General features: G+C 44.9%; 1 gene segment (V, D, J or C); it reads left to right on the top strand.

Moving 5' to 3' along the window:
* Window positions 1-255: 255 nt before the first annotated feature.
* On the top strand, window positions 256-11,505 carry LOC118089505 (immunoglobulin gamma-1 heavy chain-like). The segment is given in 6 exon segments: window positions 256-1,793; window positions 2,687-3,016; window positions 5,133-5,498; window positions 6,624-6,932; window positions 7,209-7,523; window positions 8,915-11,505. Coding segments are annotated over 6 exon segments (1,932 nt in total).
* Window positions 11,506-16,161: the final 4,656 nt, after the last annotated feature.

The raw sequence follows: 16,161 nt of genomic DNA, 5'->3' as shown, positions 1-16,161 counted from the left end.
ATTGCAAAAGCTGAGTTCATAGGGAAATGAAATGTCCATGGGGTAATGAAATGCGGAAAAGCGCCGTGACAATTAGCTGCTATTTGCAAAGCCTCTCCTGGGCGAGGCTAAGCGTCTTAGGCACCTCCTGGCAACGTTCCTTTGCGTACTACTTTTAACCTTTGAAGGTGTGGCGCAAAGTCCACCTGTTTTGTTTCCTTAACCTTGCAATGGAACTGCCACTCTTCTTCTCCTACCTTATGGCTGCAGGTAGGGACCCTTCCTCCTTTACTTGGTGGAGCCGCTGCTTGTATACTGGAAGCAGGGTCAGAGGAATGGGGCAGGGGACAAAGCGGGGTGAGTGGGGACAATTGCCCTCACATGAACCACAGCCCACAAATTCCCAGCTTTCTTCCTCTTCTCCCACCTCTTCCTCTTTTTAAAAAAGAGTTAAGTTTCTAGCATTTGCAGAACCTAAGATATGAGACGAAATGTACAGGCACTAGGCTTCCCCCTCCCACCCACCCCCCCCAACAAAATCTTGGTTTCAATCATTTTGTGTATGAGAAATTAGCCTACTCCCCCCCCGCCCCCGAACTTCTAGTATTTTACTTTGATAGCCCCACCTTTTTACAAAGGGCATTTGGAAGAGGTTTTTAAAGAAATCTCAGCAGCCCGGGGGAGGGAGAAATCCCCCAACACCTGGCTCTATCAAATCTCTTTACAGGGGGAAATTGGGACATTTTACATACAAACTTGGTAGGCCATCTATTGATAGCGGCAGGAATCTCAGTGGCAAGATTTTGGAAAACCTAAGGTTTAAACATAGTCAAATAGTTAAAAAAAATATGGGGAGGGTTTGTTCTTGTTTGTTTTCTGGGTATGTATTTTGTGTTCTTATTTTATCATTTTTTGTTGTAAACTGCCCTGTTCTCTTCTGATGAAAGGCAATATACAAATTTAATAAATAATTTAAATTAAAAACAAAACAAAACACAAGAAGCCTTGGGAAATCAAGTTAACTGAGAAATTGACAAAAAGTTTGTTTTGCCAGTGGTTAAAAAAGTGACACACATTCTTGGCATATTGCTGACCTTGTATTACATACACTGATTAAAAAAAAGATACTGTTAAAACCTTGCCATTGCGTAGAAGCAACATCATCTGTATTGTGTAATTTAAAATTTTACTCTCAGTAAAAAGAACTATGCAGACTGTGGCTATGTATGCGTGTGTAGGGGCCAAAGAGAGTGAGTCTATTGGTCATCGATTAATTTTTATATTACTGTATTTTGTACTCTTTGCAACATGTTTGGCTTTATGTTTGGGGTATGTGTGTCAGAACCAAGCTACCTGTGATCCAATGGGTCAGTTAGTCAAGGGGGCAGCTGCCCCCTGGCTACGCCCGTCTGTGTGTGTGTGTGTGTGTGTATCTTCACACCCACCCACCCCTTCTGTTTTGTTTCCAGCTGCTTTGGAGGTGAAGACTAGTCCTTCTCCTGTAATAGGCCTGGTACACAACCCAGTTGTGCTGCATTGTAACTTTACAGTTCAGGAGAGCGTCAGAAAAGAAGACGTAGCTCTGAAATGGGCGGTGAAGACTGTATCTGGAGAAGAGAGGGCAGTGTTTTTGTTTGATGGGAACCACACAGCAGGTTACCGGCACGGGCTCTTAGTGAATGTTGAGTTACTACCCCATGGCATTGCATCACTCACCTTGTCGGATGTGACATTAAGGGACGAAGGGATTTACACGTGCACTGTGCTGGTAACTCCGCAGTATGGAAATGGAAAGATCCAGCTTAAAGTCAGAGGTACCAATTGCTTTTTGAAGTTATCCGTCCAACACAAAATGAAGAATCTTTGAGATCAATAAAGTGCTCCAGTAGAGTGGGCTTTTTCCATGTGGCACCTGCCACAAAACATTGCACTGCTGTTATTCAATGTTCCACATAGCTAGCCACGCATTCTTCTCAGACAGCCCATGTCATTCCCTCTCCTGGTTTACTGTCCCCCGCAACATTATTTTGTGCCACTGAGCAGGCTAAGCCTTCATGGGTCTGTCTCGGGAGTTTTCTGCCTTCCTTCCCTTCTTAAGTTTCTAATCCCCAACCCCAAATATCTATTGTGCTTCTGAAAACCTTCACCCATTTGTGCAAAGGATGCTCTTTTGATTGCGAAAGGATTGACACTCAACCCCCCCCCCCAAAATTGCTAATACTGTAGAAGGAACAAGTACTTCTAAAGCTGTGACAAACCTCACCCCGCCCCGCAAGGAAATCAGGGAATGGGAGGTGGGGGAAAGAAACAGCACCAAAAAGTAAAGAGGGGAGGAGTGACTGCCATCCTTGTTGGCACGAACACGAAGAGGAGAAGAGCTTGGGGGTGGGGGGAGGAAAGCAACAGTAGAGGCCATACAGTGGGTGCTAAACCACTCTGTAAATTGTGGCTCTGTGAGGGGAATAGGGGTCTCCTAGCAAATCTCAGCACCTTGAACAAACTACGCTTCCAAAGATGCTTTGGGAGAAGAAGCCATGACTGTTTAAAGTAGTAGGAGACTGCTTTAAATGTACAGTGCGTAACACATTTTATTAGAGCAAAAGCTTCCATGGAGTAGATTCCATTTAAACAGATAGGTGGAAGGTATTCCTCAGTTGTGGATACGGGTGATATTCCTCTCTGATAATAATCTGCTTTCCCACCCTAGCTCAGCCTGCTGTGCTGCTGCCGCCCCAAAGTCTCCTAGCTGCTGCAGAAGGAGAGAAGACATTTTCTTGCAATGTTCATGACTTCTACCCCCAAGCAATTAACATCTCTTGGCTGGTCAGGAAACAAGGCAGCGTACGCGAAACACCACTATCCTCAGATATATGCACAGGGGCGCCATCTTCTCGAGGCCGTGATGGTTTGTTTGCTGTGCTGAGTCGTGTCACCCAAATGGTGTCTGAGGCTGATAATGGTTCCTTATATATCTGTGAAGTCCAGCACGAGTCCCTGGGAAAGCCGCTACGTAGAAATACAACTTTGTTGGTCACAAGTAAGTGTCCACAAATCTGTTTATTATCATTTGTTACATTTATATTCCACCTTTCCTCCAAGGAGCTCAAGGTGGCATACATAGTTCTCCTTATCCTCACAACAACCCTGTGAGGTATGTTAGGCTGAAAGAGAGAGAGAGAGACTGGCCCACTACTGCACTTCATAGCTGAGTGGGGGGTTGAGGTCTGGTCTCCAAGGAGCATAGCTGCCAAGTTTCCCGTATTCCCCGGGAAACCCCCGTTTTTCCAGCCGTTTTCTGCTGGCAGTCCAGATTAAAAAAAAAAACGTAAATCCCCTGGATTCTTACCGGCCTGGGGAGGCTCCTTCTGCGCATGTCTGGAGTCTCTGGACATGCGCAGAAGCAACTTCTGACGCTGCTGCCATATTGGAAATGGGCAGAGCATGCGTAGAAGCAACTTCAGGTGCTGCTCTGCCCAGTTCCAAAATGGCCGCAGTGCGACTTTCGGCGCTACACCTCTGCCAATCCCGGATTTTTCAATCTGGAAGTTGTCACCTATGCCAAGGAGCCTCACAGGCAACTAGCCACACACTCTCCTGGTGGCTCTGATGTTCCTGCCCTGCTCACCATCTCCTCTACTTCTATGGTCCTGCGATAATTGGAGGGGTGGGGAATCTGGAGGCACCTGCACCACTCAGGAAGCTTGTGTCGTGTGGGGACCTTCAGTCCTGGGACAGAGATGTCCAGATCCTCAGGCTCATTGGCAGTGTGGATCTGCTGGAAGGTCCAGCTTCCTTTCCTCCTCGTCCAAGGAGACCTCAAGCTCTAGGCCTGAATCCAGACAATGGCTTTTTATTCATGTACCAAAAGCAAATCCTTCAGGACCACAGTCCATTACACTTATTTAAATCCACCGTTCTGTTGTCAGGGATAACAACAGGTCAGGCTAAGTAAAAAATAAATCATCTTCAAGCAGGGGAGTCCCAGCAAACAGTCTTGGAGGCCAAAGCCAAAGAAGCGACAAAGCATATGTCAAAAAATAAAAAAAGAACTGCTATTGGTTTTAATAAATACATTTGTATTCTAGTACCAAAATCCTATCATCGGGACACAGAATTTATTGCCGGGGTGGCCGCCTCTTGCATCATAGTTACAGGCTTATGCAGCATATTTTTAACCATCTTTTATCAAGCACGGCTTGCAAAAGGTAAATTTTAAAGAATCCTAAAACATTTCAGGGTGGAAGTCATTCATTTTAGCCCAGTTCATGATCTGCATGAAATGACCCATGAAAGATTGCACATGTATTTGTCGCTATTCCTTGTCTCTTCCAAAAATGGAAACTTTCTGCTCCCAACACATGTTTTTACTTATTTATCTGATGTATTTATTTGCTGCCTAATAAAAATATTCTAGTTACTACTAAGTTACTACTGCTATGTCTAGGGGGCTTGACTTTTCATGGGGCTCTCTGGTCTCTCCATTTTGTGCTAAGATCACAAGAAGAGCTCAGCTGGATTGGACCAAGGCCCAGCTAGTCCAGCATCCTGTTCGCACAGTGGCCAACCAAGCACCTATAGGAACTCTGAAAGCAATAGCTCTCTTCCCACCTGAGATTCCCATCAGCTGTTATTCAAAGGCACACTGTCTCTAGATATGGATAGCTCAGTCGGTAGAGCATGAGACTCTTAATTCCAGGGTCGTGGGTTCGAGACCCACATTGGGGGAAAGATTCCTGCCTTGCAGAGGGTTGGACTAGATGAGACCCTCATGGCCTCTTCCAACTATACAATTCTCTGATTTTACCAGTGAAGTTACAAAAAAGCCATTGTAGCTAGTAGTAATTGATAACCTTGGCCTCCACCGCAGAGAATTGAGAAACTGCAGAGAATTGAGAAACTGCAGAGCAGTTTCTCATTTAACATTGAAATGTGTTTTATGTTTCCTGCACAGATGGGGCACCTGTGGCTTTCTAGGTGTTCTTGGGCTCTAGCTAGCATGGCCAATGGCTGGGAATGATGGGAGTTGTAGTCCTGCAACATCTGGAGGGCCAAGAGTTCCCTATCTCTGGTTTCTTGGGAAGACGGCTGCACTATGTTCAAGGGACCTTTTGCTAAGTGCATTGCACCCTAACTGCCTTTGCTTTTTTTTATAGCAGAGCCCCAGGTCTCCTCAATCATCCAGCCTGACCTGATCCCGATTAATGAAAAGATCAGGCTGATGTGCAATATAAATGGATTTAGACCCAAAACAATCCAGGTGAAATGGTACCGGAGAAACCCACACAGGATGGTGTCGGCAGCAGACCATGAAAAGGAAGATGCAGCCCTTTGTGAGGCTGGAGAAGATGTTACCAGTATGGCTAAGCAGCCTCTGGAAGCCAATGGCAGATTCTACAGCATCTCCTCCTGCCTGAGCTACATGCCTACAATAAAGGACGATAGGGTGGAATTTGAATGCAACATCCAGCACAGCACACTCAAGAATCCAATACGGAGGACCACAATTATTCATGTTACTGGTAAGATTAATAGCAGTTTTCAAAGGAAGCAGCAGAGAGGCTATGTATTCCAATAGTGCAGGGCGGGGGGGGGGGGAAGCCTCTTCTGCCAGGCTGGCCACATCCTTATCTCCAAAAATTGACAGGTGGGTGGGGATATCTGCCTGTCAATCAACTGACCTCATGCTTTGAATTCCCTATTGATTGTTGTTGTTGTTTAGTCGTTTCCGACTCTTCGTGACCCCATGGACCAGAGCACGCCAGGCACTCCTGTCTTCCACTGCCTCCCGCAGTTTGGTCAGACTCATGCTGGTAGCTTCGAGAACACTGTCCAGCCATCTCGTCCTCTGTTGTCTCCTTGTGCCCTCCATCTTTCCCAACATCAGGGTCTTTTCCAGGGAGTCTTCTCTTCTCATGAATGAGGTGGCCAAAGTATTGGAGCCTCAGCTTCATGATCTGTCCTTCCAGTGAGCACTCAGGGCTGATTTCCTTAAGAATGGATAGGTTTGATCTTCTTGCAGTCCATGGGACTCTCAGGAGTCTCCTCCAGCACCATAATTCAAAGGCATCAATTCTTTGGCAATCAGCCTTCTATATAGTCCAGCTTAGTGACTTGAAATTCAGCAAGATTGTTTCCTCCTGCTGGGTTTCAAGTTACATCCTTTCAGACCAGAGAGGGAGCAGGGATGTCTTAATCCAATGGCCATTACCTGATTTGTCCCCCCCCCCAAACCAAACTTCAATTCTCTGAAGCTGTCATCTGCCCATGCACAACCACAACTTCCATTTTCGAGTTGGGTGGAGGCTGGTTTGAGGGGAAAATACAACAATCAGAAAGCCATCATATACCTACAGAGTTCAGGTAACATCATGTGTACTTGGCTTCAAATGCCAGCAGTGGGACTGAGCTGGAGGTGGAGCAAGTGGTAAAATTTGCACAGCCTCAGATTGTGTTACCTGAAGTTGACTTGGAACCATAGAGGCAAGGCACATCATTCACCACAAAAACAAGAGAAGCCCGCAGTGGTTATTTTGTTCTGCCACTTTTCCCGTAGAGCTAGTGTAATGTCTGAAAGCTGTGTATGGAATATCTTTCCCCTCCACACACACACAAACACACACAGACTTTTGATCTCTACTTCGCAGCTCGACCAGCAAGTCATTACATCTTCAGCTCACCCCAGGTTCCCATACAGGGGGATAAGCTTATTCTGATCTGTGTTGTGGAGAAATTTTATCCAAAGGACATCACTCTGGATTGGTTTCGAAATGGGCAGCCAATTGAAGAAGTGACACAGTTTGGGCCTTTCCCTTGTGAAAGTGATTTTTACAGTATATGGAGCCAGACTGAGTTTATCCTGACCAGAGATGAGGAAGGAGCAATTTATACCTGTCGGATCAAGCACAGCAGCTTTGGAAATGTCGAAGAACTCTCCTATGAAATAAATTTGCAAGGTACGATGCCTCTGTGGTTGGAACAGATTTGATTTCTCATTTATGATTGCCTTTGGCCTGAATGCATATATTCTAGGGACACACGCTTTCAACATTTTTTTCTACAGCAACGAGGACTAGAAAGTTACATTTAATTAAAACCAACCAACCAAACAGCAATTTTAACTGAGATGCATCACATCTCTTCCTCCCAAATGGCCTTGGCAGAACAAGGTGCATCGCTTGCCACTATATCTTAAGGGGAGCAACTCACTTTGTTATTTCATGTCCCTACAGGAACCCCCCCAGAAGTCCTCTGGATCACTCCAGACCCTCCAGTTCCTGTTGCAGGAGAGGAGCTGAGGCTAAGCTGCCGAATCAATAACTTCTCCCCTAGCGTGATCAGGGTGAATTGGTTCCAAGATTGGAAGCCGCTGCATGTGGGAATCTGCCACTCAGTCTCCGTAGTTGGCGCCAATGGCTTGCACTCCATGTGGAGCCTTCTGAGAGTGACACCTGCGCAGGGGGCGGGGAAAACTGTGTTTACGTGCAAGGTGGAACACGACGCACTGAGTGGATGTGTCGAAAGAGCGTACATTTTGCAGATGCCTGGTGAGTCCTGAGTTGATAAGATCCTTGAACAAACATCAAGGAAGCCGGAATAATGCACAGAGGGAGTCTGGAAGAGAGCTTTGGGGAAGCGATGTGAATAGAAAGTCGCGAGGTAGGAGCTGAAATGAGAGCCGACCTGCAATTCCAACATCCTTTCCCCGCAAGATGAAAGGCAGCGTGCTTTGGCTGTTGGCCTGAGGTCGTCAACTGTAAAAATACCCCATAGGGTGGCAGAGGGATTAAATTTTGCTTACAGAGGGCTTTGAAGATGTTCACTTCTAATTATTAATATTATTGCGAAGCTATTACAATGTAGCCTTTGGCTGCTCCCTGCAAGTAGCCAGGTGCAGTTTTTGAGGGGTTACGCAGGGACCCCACCACAAAACCCCCACTTTTGTTAGCAGATGCTTACTAGATTTGTTCCTATGGTTGATTTGTAGTTGCTGGCAGGAGAGGTATTATGCAATTATTTTCATCCACCCTCTATTTCTGCATTGCTAATGCTAACCACTTCATTCTAGATGCACTTACTTGGTTGAGAGTAAGTCCCATTGCCCTCATTGGGGCCTACTTCTGAGTAGGCATGTGTGGGCTTGCACTGCGAAGCATTCATAGATACTTGGGCTTGGTGACAAACTTGCAGAAGTTTCAGCTGAGGAAATCTGATTTTTTTCCCCCATGCATTTTTCTTAAGCTCCACTTCAATATCGAGAAGCCCCTTGTAGGGAATTGGTACTTTCTACATCCTTGGCAAAGAAACAGTTGAGGAGAAGACTCCAAAATGTTTCCTTTTAAAAGTTTATGGGTGAAGGAAAAAGCCTGCTAGTTATCCATATGTACTCACAGGTTCAATCCTAATAGGGAAATGATGCAGTTTTATTGTAGATCTTGGTTGACAAAGCAAACTCAGTGCCAGTGAGTAGTGAACGGTCGGTTTAGTGCCAATTTCTGTTATCAGGAAAACCAAATGTTAAGCATTTTCCACGCTGCAAGCATGTTGTAAACACCATCAAAGTAACTTTGCATGTAGAAAAATAACAAAGTTGGGAAGTAGGTTAAGGTAGAACCTGCTCCCTGAAATATTTGTTTTCTGTGTGCAGGGAGGGGGCAGGGAGGGGCAGGGTTTGGGGTGAGTTTTTTTGGTCAGGGCAGCTCTATTTGTAGCCGAAAGTTGGAAAATCCAGTCAAAGTTTCATTAACAGAAAGCATGATTGGAAAAAAGAAAGCAAAGCCAGCAGGTGATGTTTTTCAAGCATGGAGAGAATCATTCATTACCATTGGGTGGGCTAATCAAACTGCTGATAAACAATCTACATTAGTTGGTTCAGAATCCGGCAACCTTAATTGTATGCTAGAATAGTAATTCCATTTGCTTTCTTTATTGGATGAAGGTTGAACCGTTTTCATGAAAAAGAAGGGAAAACTGCACCGAAGCAAACAAAAGGGAGATTAGCAAAGAAACTATGAGTGGACTGGATTTCAAGGCATGAACAGAAGGATAAAAGCAGTAAAAGGAAATAATATGCTGTCTGCAACCACTAGATGTCGCTTTTCACCCTCTACAACTGTTGGGCGTTTTGAATTCCCCTTTATATTTTGGCCAGATAATTCCAGATATTTGTGGTTTAGTTTATTACATGTGAAATCTCACACTCTGGGCCATGTGGAACCAGTCTGGATAGTTTGCCTGGTGAAGATCTGACATTTTCTTCCCCAAACAGTTTTTAATTTAGTTTCATAGAATCATAGAATCATAAATCATAGAGTTGGAAGAGACCACAAGGGCCATCCAGTCCAACCCCCTGCCAAGCAGGAAACACCATTTCTATTGAATTGAGGCTGCATTTTAATGTTGTATTTAATTTTGTTCCTAAGCTGTATTTTTATCAATTGTTTTATATCCGGTGTTAGCCGCCCTGAGACCAGTCTTGGGTGGGGAGGGCAGGGCATAAATAAATTTATCATCATCATCAACCCCGCAAGATAGTTCATGGCCAAGATAACTAGCAAACAGCCATTTAGAAATTATCAGAAAAATATTTCCCAGAGAACATAGGAGAGTGTCCTGTTAGCTCAGTGGTACGGTAGTGCCTGTCCATTAGGGTGTGTTTAATTTTTCCCAAAATGAGGGTTGCTAAAAAGTTGTAACATGACTTGGGAATGCAAAAGATATTTTGGATAAATTAATATAATTTAGTTTTGAATGTAGGTCATTTTTTGTGTCAAATTGCATAGAAATTATTAAAAAAGGATTGCTAAGTACTTCCAGTTATATTATACATTTTCATTTGTCTGGAAGAGTGTCCCATTGGGAGTCAAACCATCAAAGAGTTACAGTGCCTATTGTAGCTGTAGAGACCAAGACAGGAGAGACAACTTAGCATATTACCTGACATTTTCAGAAGGCAAAATCAAAATCCTTTGGGCTTCTCAAAGCAGCTTATGTACTTTTTCATCAAACGTAGACTTACAAAGCTAAATGTTGTCCAGTCAGAAAAAACAACTGCAGATTTGAATTCCTCACGCCCAAAAATGTGTGTTTTTTTACGATCCCTCACTGAAGAAATTTGCAAAAATTAGGTTTCAGCCCCTAAAATGACATGCCTTGCTGCCCATTCTCACAACCCCAGGAAGCAATATAGTTCTGAACACCATTTGCTGGGAAACAGCTTCTGCTTGTGGGCTTCTTGTAGACATTGGGTTGGCCACAGTGAAAACAGGAGGCTGGACCAGATGGGCCATTGGCCTGATCCAGCAGAGCTTTTCTTATGTCCTTAATCTTTGATCCCAAGTTCAGTGCCTAGGACTCAAGACTTGCAACCCTAACCCCACTGACCTGGGAGTAAGCCCCCTTGAATTAATATGATTTACTTCTGGTGGCGCTGTGGGTTAAACCACAGAGTCTAGGGCTTGCTGATCAGAAGGTCGGCGGTTCGAATCCCTGCAACGGGGTGAGCTCCCGTTGCTCAGTCCCAGCTCCTGCCCACCTAGCAGTTCGAAAGCACATCAAAGTGTGAGTAGATAAATAGGGACCGCTCCGGCGGGAAGGTAAACAGTGTTTCCGTGTGCTGCTCTGGTTCGCCAGAAGCAGCTTTGTTATGCTGGCCACATGACCCGGAAGCTGTCTGCGGACAAACGCTGGCTCCCTCGGCCTATAGAGCGAGATGAGTGCCGCAACCCCAGAGTCGGACACAACTGGACCTGATGGTCAGGGGCCCCTTTACCTTTACCTAGACATGGTTAGGAACATGTTGTTAGGTAGTAAGTCGTGGCAAAGATCTACTGACTGAGATAAGACAACTCATCTAACTTTAACAATTCCTTCAGTGCTGTTACTTTCCTCTTCCATTTGTGGTTCCATAAAGAATGGGGTTTCAGCAGGTGACATTTTTCAGACACTTACAGCCGTGAATAATATGTCAAGGTGCAAATGCTAAAATTCTCGCCTCGATGCAGTTATTGAAGATATAGAGCCCTACCTCTAAAAGGATATTTGCCCATTCTGCACTGAAGGTCCCAGCCGTGCTGAGAGATAGGTCTGCTTTTATAATGGGCCAACTAAAGATTCCAGTGACTTCAGCTGTCAATCAGCTGATTACAAGTCAGCCTTGTAAGGAATGACAATAAAGCTGTTGCAGGAAGAAATATATTTATGAGCAAGATCGGAATGGCAAAAGCAGTAGGGAGTGAGGGATGTGTGTTGAGGTTGCTGGTTTGAAGTGTGTATATTTTGGAAGCAGGATTTGCTGTCTCAACTGTGCTGATCTTGTCATAATAATATTAATAAAAACATAGTGGTGAAGGCTTTTTCTTTTGTTTTTAAAACTGGCATTCCAAATGGAAATTTCCATGCAGAAATATGTTTGTTGTGAAAGGGATTATTTACATGCCCTAAAAGAGGAAGAGAAAGAATTAGATACTAGTTTTATGATGTGAAAATCCCTATCAATATTAGTATCATAATTTAAATACCTCTGATGTGCCTCCAACCCCCCCCCCCGCAAGGAAAAATAATTCACATTTTCCTTTTTTTAATTGAATTGACTTATTTTATGTTACTACAAGTTGTTGTTTTAGTCAGCTAGCCTTCATCTGCCCCAGCTGCAACAAAACATGTATCTCCCTTAACAGCAGCTTTATCTGTAAAAATTAGCAGGCAAAGCCTTTCATGGTCAGGAGATGTGAATGACCAACCAACTTCTGAAGATCTGAACCACTTCAAAAAAATGCCCAAGACTAGCCAGGATAGCAAAATGCTATCTGAGCACAGCCATAGCTGCCAAGTTTTCCCTTTTCTCGTGAGGAAGCCTATTCAGCATAAGGGAAAATCCCTGTAAAAAAGGGATAACTTGGCAGCTATGAGCACAGCTGAAGACACTTATTTATAAAAGTATTTCTGATTCATAGAGCTTTTCTTTTTGATGAACAATAAGAGCACCTTTAAGAGCTGCATGGCAGGCAGATTTTTAATAGGTTCAGTTCTTCTGCGTAGAGAAAGCTCCATATGTTGAGTTTCCCCTGTTATGGGCTGAATAAGGGCCAAACATACAACATTCCTGATTTCTGTAACTACTCTATGAGTCATTTCTGATTTGTCAACATCCTTCTTGAAGTCTGGTGAACACACTTCACAGGATATGGTCTTGCACCTGGGTTGACCAAATTAGCCCCTTGTCTCCCAGGTTCCATCAAAATCTCAGTAATTCACTGGGCACACCTGCTAGATCACAGCCTCACCCTGTGCACATCCAGTATAATAAGCAATTATGCTTAGGAGGATGTTCTCCAATTTTGGGTCCTCCCCCCCCCCCACAGAATTGCTTTTAGATCTGATTGCTTTATACTTGAATCTATTAGCTATTCTGCCTGTCCAGTATCTCTAACATAGCTGCCAAGTTATCCCTTTTTTAAAGGGATTTTCCCTTATGCTGAATAGGCTTCCTCGCGAGAAAAGGGAAAACTTGGCAGCTATGATCTCTAATTCTCTTTATCGGCAATTATCTATGAAGGAAGTCACTTGTTTTCTGTCTAATACAGCTCCCCTGTCTTCCAGGCATGTTGTAGGGTTTATTTCATCAGTGTCTGGAAAGATGTTCTATGATGTGTGGAGGACACTGTGAAATTGAAAGGTGAGATCAGGTTATTTTGTTTTTCTCATTGTTACCCTCACTAACACATAAGCAAAGGCAGAAGGGGAGACTCGGCCGATAATTATCCTCTTCTCTCTCATCTTTCAGCGCTTTGATCTCTTTTTTTTCAAGTTGATTATGAAGAATGGGATGGAAACTGCCTTCTGCCCTTTGCCCAACGTCCCTGCAGTGAGGGATTCTCTTGTTTGTTAGACTCTTAAAAGGAATCGTCTCATCTCTTCATAGTGACAGTTTTCTCTCTATTCAGTGAGAGGGGAAGCAGTGCTGCCTGTGAGTTGCAGGAACCATAGAATCATAGAGTTGGAAGAGACTACAAGGGCCATCTCGTCCAACCCCCTGCCAAGCAGGAAACACCACCATTTGTGAGACTTGCTGATACCAGGAGGTTGCTGAAAGCCGCAACTTCTTTGGCACTCTAATTGCGTTTTGGAGTTATCCGTTTGGATAGCTCCTTTGCGACCCGCTTTTCAAGGACCTTTGTTCAGTGGTAGAGCATCTGCCTTGCAAGTAGGAGGTCCCAGATTCAGTCCCCAGCATCTACAAGTAGGATGGGGAGAATCTCGTCTGAAATCTTAGGCAGACACTGTCACACAGTGTGGGCAATACAGATAGTCCTACCTGGGCAGTTATCTTTCCACAAGGGTAGACCCTGATGCCGAAATCCAGCATCGCCTGAGCTCTGCAAGTGCAGTTTTCTCCTGATCAAAGTGCAGAGTGAGGACCAGGACATTCACAGGGAAACCAAACTGCTTGTTTACAAAGCTACTGTACTACCAATCTTACTGTATGCTTGGGAAATGTGGACCACTTATAAATGCCATCTCCAACTCCTCGGAAAATTCCATCAGTGGTGTCTCCGAAAATGTTAATACATCACTTGGGAAGACAGGCGAACTAATATCAGTGTACTGGAAGAAGCAAAGATCGCCAGTGTCAAAGCAATGATTTTTCAACATCCACTTCACTGGACTGGTCATGCTGTGCAGATGCCTGATTATTGTCTTCCAAAGCAACTACTCTATTCCAAACTTTAAAATGGTAAGCGTAATGCTGGTGGTCAACAAAAGAGGTTCAAAGACTTTCTCAAGGCAAATCTAAAAAAAAGTGTAATATAAACACCGACAACAGGGAAACACTGGCCTGCGAGTGTTCCAATTGGAGAACAGCTTTTACCAAAGGTGTCATGGATTTTGAAGATGCTTGAACTCAGGACGAAAGGGAGAAATGTGCTAAGAGGAAGGCACGCTTGGCAAATCCTCACCATGATCAACTCCCGCCTGGAAACCAATGCCCCCACTGTGGAAGGACGTGTGGATCCAGAATTGGCCTCCACAGTCATTTACGGACTCATTGTTAAAACCGTGTTTATGGAAGACAATCTTACTCGGCTACTAGTGATTGCCAAAGAAGAAGAAGAAGGATAGTCTGACCGCATTTAAGGCAGCTCCCTATGTTCCTAAAATATCCCTTCAAAACTTTGAACCCTCCTCTAAAACATATTCTACCTAGCAACCCAAGTTTCATTTCTACAACCTCACAGCTACATTCTCCCCATGTCATTGGTGCCAGTGGCTCTGAATCCTCTTTAGCACTATATGCTAGGCTATTTAGGTGACACCCACAACCTTGCATGGGGCAGGCAATTCACCCTGTTCCTTGCCTGCCCATCACATATTCAGCTGCCTAATGATCAAATCGCCCATGACTAGGATCCTTCCACCTGCCTGTTGACTCCACACTGACAAAGGAACAGCAACTTCAACTTTAGCTGAGGGCATCATGCTGGTTTAGGGGTTCCTGACTGATCTCTAACAGAGAATTCCCACGGCTTCGGGGGCAATGGTTGGTGGGAGGTTGGTGCTGCAATTGCCTCCCTCTGCCTAATGGTAGAGCTGGCTCTGGACTCAGGCATGATGCCCTCCCTGTCTCTGGTAACATGCGAGAAATGGGACAGCCAGCTCAGTATAAAGCAGCACTTTATGTCAAACCAGACCATTGGTCAATATTCTAGGCAGAGCAATTTCTAATTCAACTGGTAAGAGCTTCCCAAGATATCAGAAATACATGTTTCTCAACTCTGCTTCCTGATACTTATTTTTTATGTATTTATTTACTTTTCTTACATTTATGCCGCACCTTTCTTCCACTATGCACATGTGCAGCTTCCAAGTGGTTTCCCATCCAGGGACTGAGCAGTCAGAGTCCTGCTTAGCTTTGGCAAAGTGGTGGCCTCATGTGCCTTCAGACCATAACCTAGAATCTTTAGGTGGAGATGCAAGAGATTGAACCTGGAATATTATGCATGCAGAGCACATGCTCCACCAATGAACTGTGCCCTTATAATACAAGATTCCAGAGTTGTTGGTTTTTTTTGGGGGGGGGGAGCTTTGGCTATAGTCAAGTTTGTGCATCTCAGGAGGAAAACATAGCTGTTGCCCCTGCCCTAGAGGCTAGGTTTTGTCCATGGGTCGTGTGTTTGTTTTCCTCCACACCCTTTGCACGCTCCCAAGCCTCTTGCAAGGCACTTTCCCCAGCGCAAGCATCATAGTGCCAATGGCTGGTATATTGCCATGGGGCAGAAAAAAGATTGATGCAGAGCTGCATCAACTCAAGAAGCTGAAGCATCCAAACCCCCCCCCCCAGGCTTGCACCTGGAACAGTCCTATATTCTGCTGCCGCTGCTCGGAAGCGCATAAGTTAATCAATAGACAAAACCCAAATACCCATTTACCAAATAAATTCTAACCCGGATATTATGTTCAACAGTTCATCCAACCCTTTACCGCAGGAAGCCTGTTTGTAGGTCACCTCTATCAGCGGTTTATATGTAACTTTGCTTTCAGATGACTCCCCCTTGCCCCTTAAGCCCCTGTTTCTTTCAAAAGCGACCTCCCTTTGTTCTCTTTAAGCTCATTGGCCTTCTGGCACAGGAGCCTTATTCTAAACTTTTCCATTCCTTACTTCATGCTGGGTGTGATGCAAAACCATTCTCAAATAAAGGAACGTTTTAAATAGCTAGTGTCTTAATACAGGGGCGTAGCCAGGATCAAAACTAGGGGGGGGGCAAGCCATGGTCGTTCAGGGGCGGGGCCAAGGCACGGAAGGGGAGGGACCACAAAGTGGGCGGGGCTAAAGGGCCAGCGGGCCTGATGACATCGTGGCGGTGGCAGCAGCGGCCACCTTGTGCTTCTGGGGCTGGTAGCGTTGGCGGCTACCCTGCTTGGCTGGAGAGGACGGGAGGGTTGGGCAGGCGAGAGGGGGTGGCAGGGCGGGCGAGGGCGAGGCAAGACACGGCCGCAGCCACGACGGCTCCGAGGCGTTGCTGCATATCAGCATAATATTTCAACCATGGTTCAAGCCCCACCTTAGGAAAAAAATCCTGCATTGCAGGGGGTTGGACTAGATGACCCTTGTGGTCCCTTCCGACTACAATTCTATGATTCTATTGATATATTACCATAGCATATGCATCATTCTGCTTTCTTGAA

Source organism: Zootoca vivipara, chromosome 7 (assembly GCF_963506605.1).
Source record: "Zootoca vivipara chromosome 7, rZooViv1.1, whole genome shotgun sequence".
NCBI classification, from domain to species: domain Eukaryota; kingdom Metazoa; phylum Chordata; class Lepidosauria; order Squamata; family Lacertidae; genus Zootoca; species Zootoca vivipara.
Note: the sequence above shows the minus strand (reverse complement) of the source record. Positions and strands in the feature narration are given on the sequence as shown.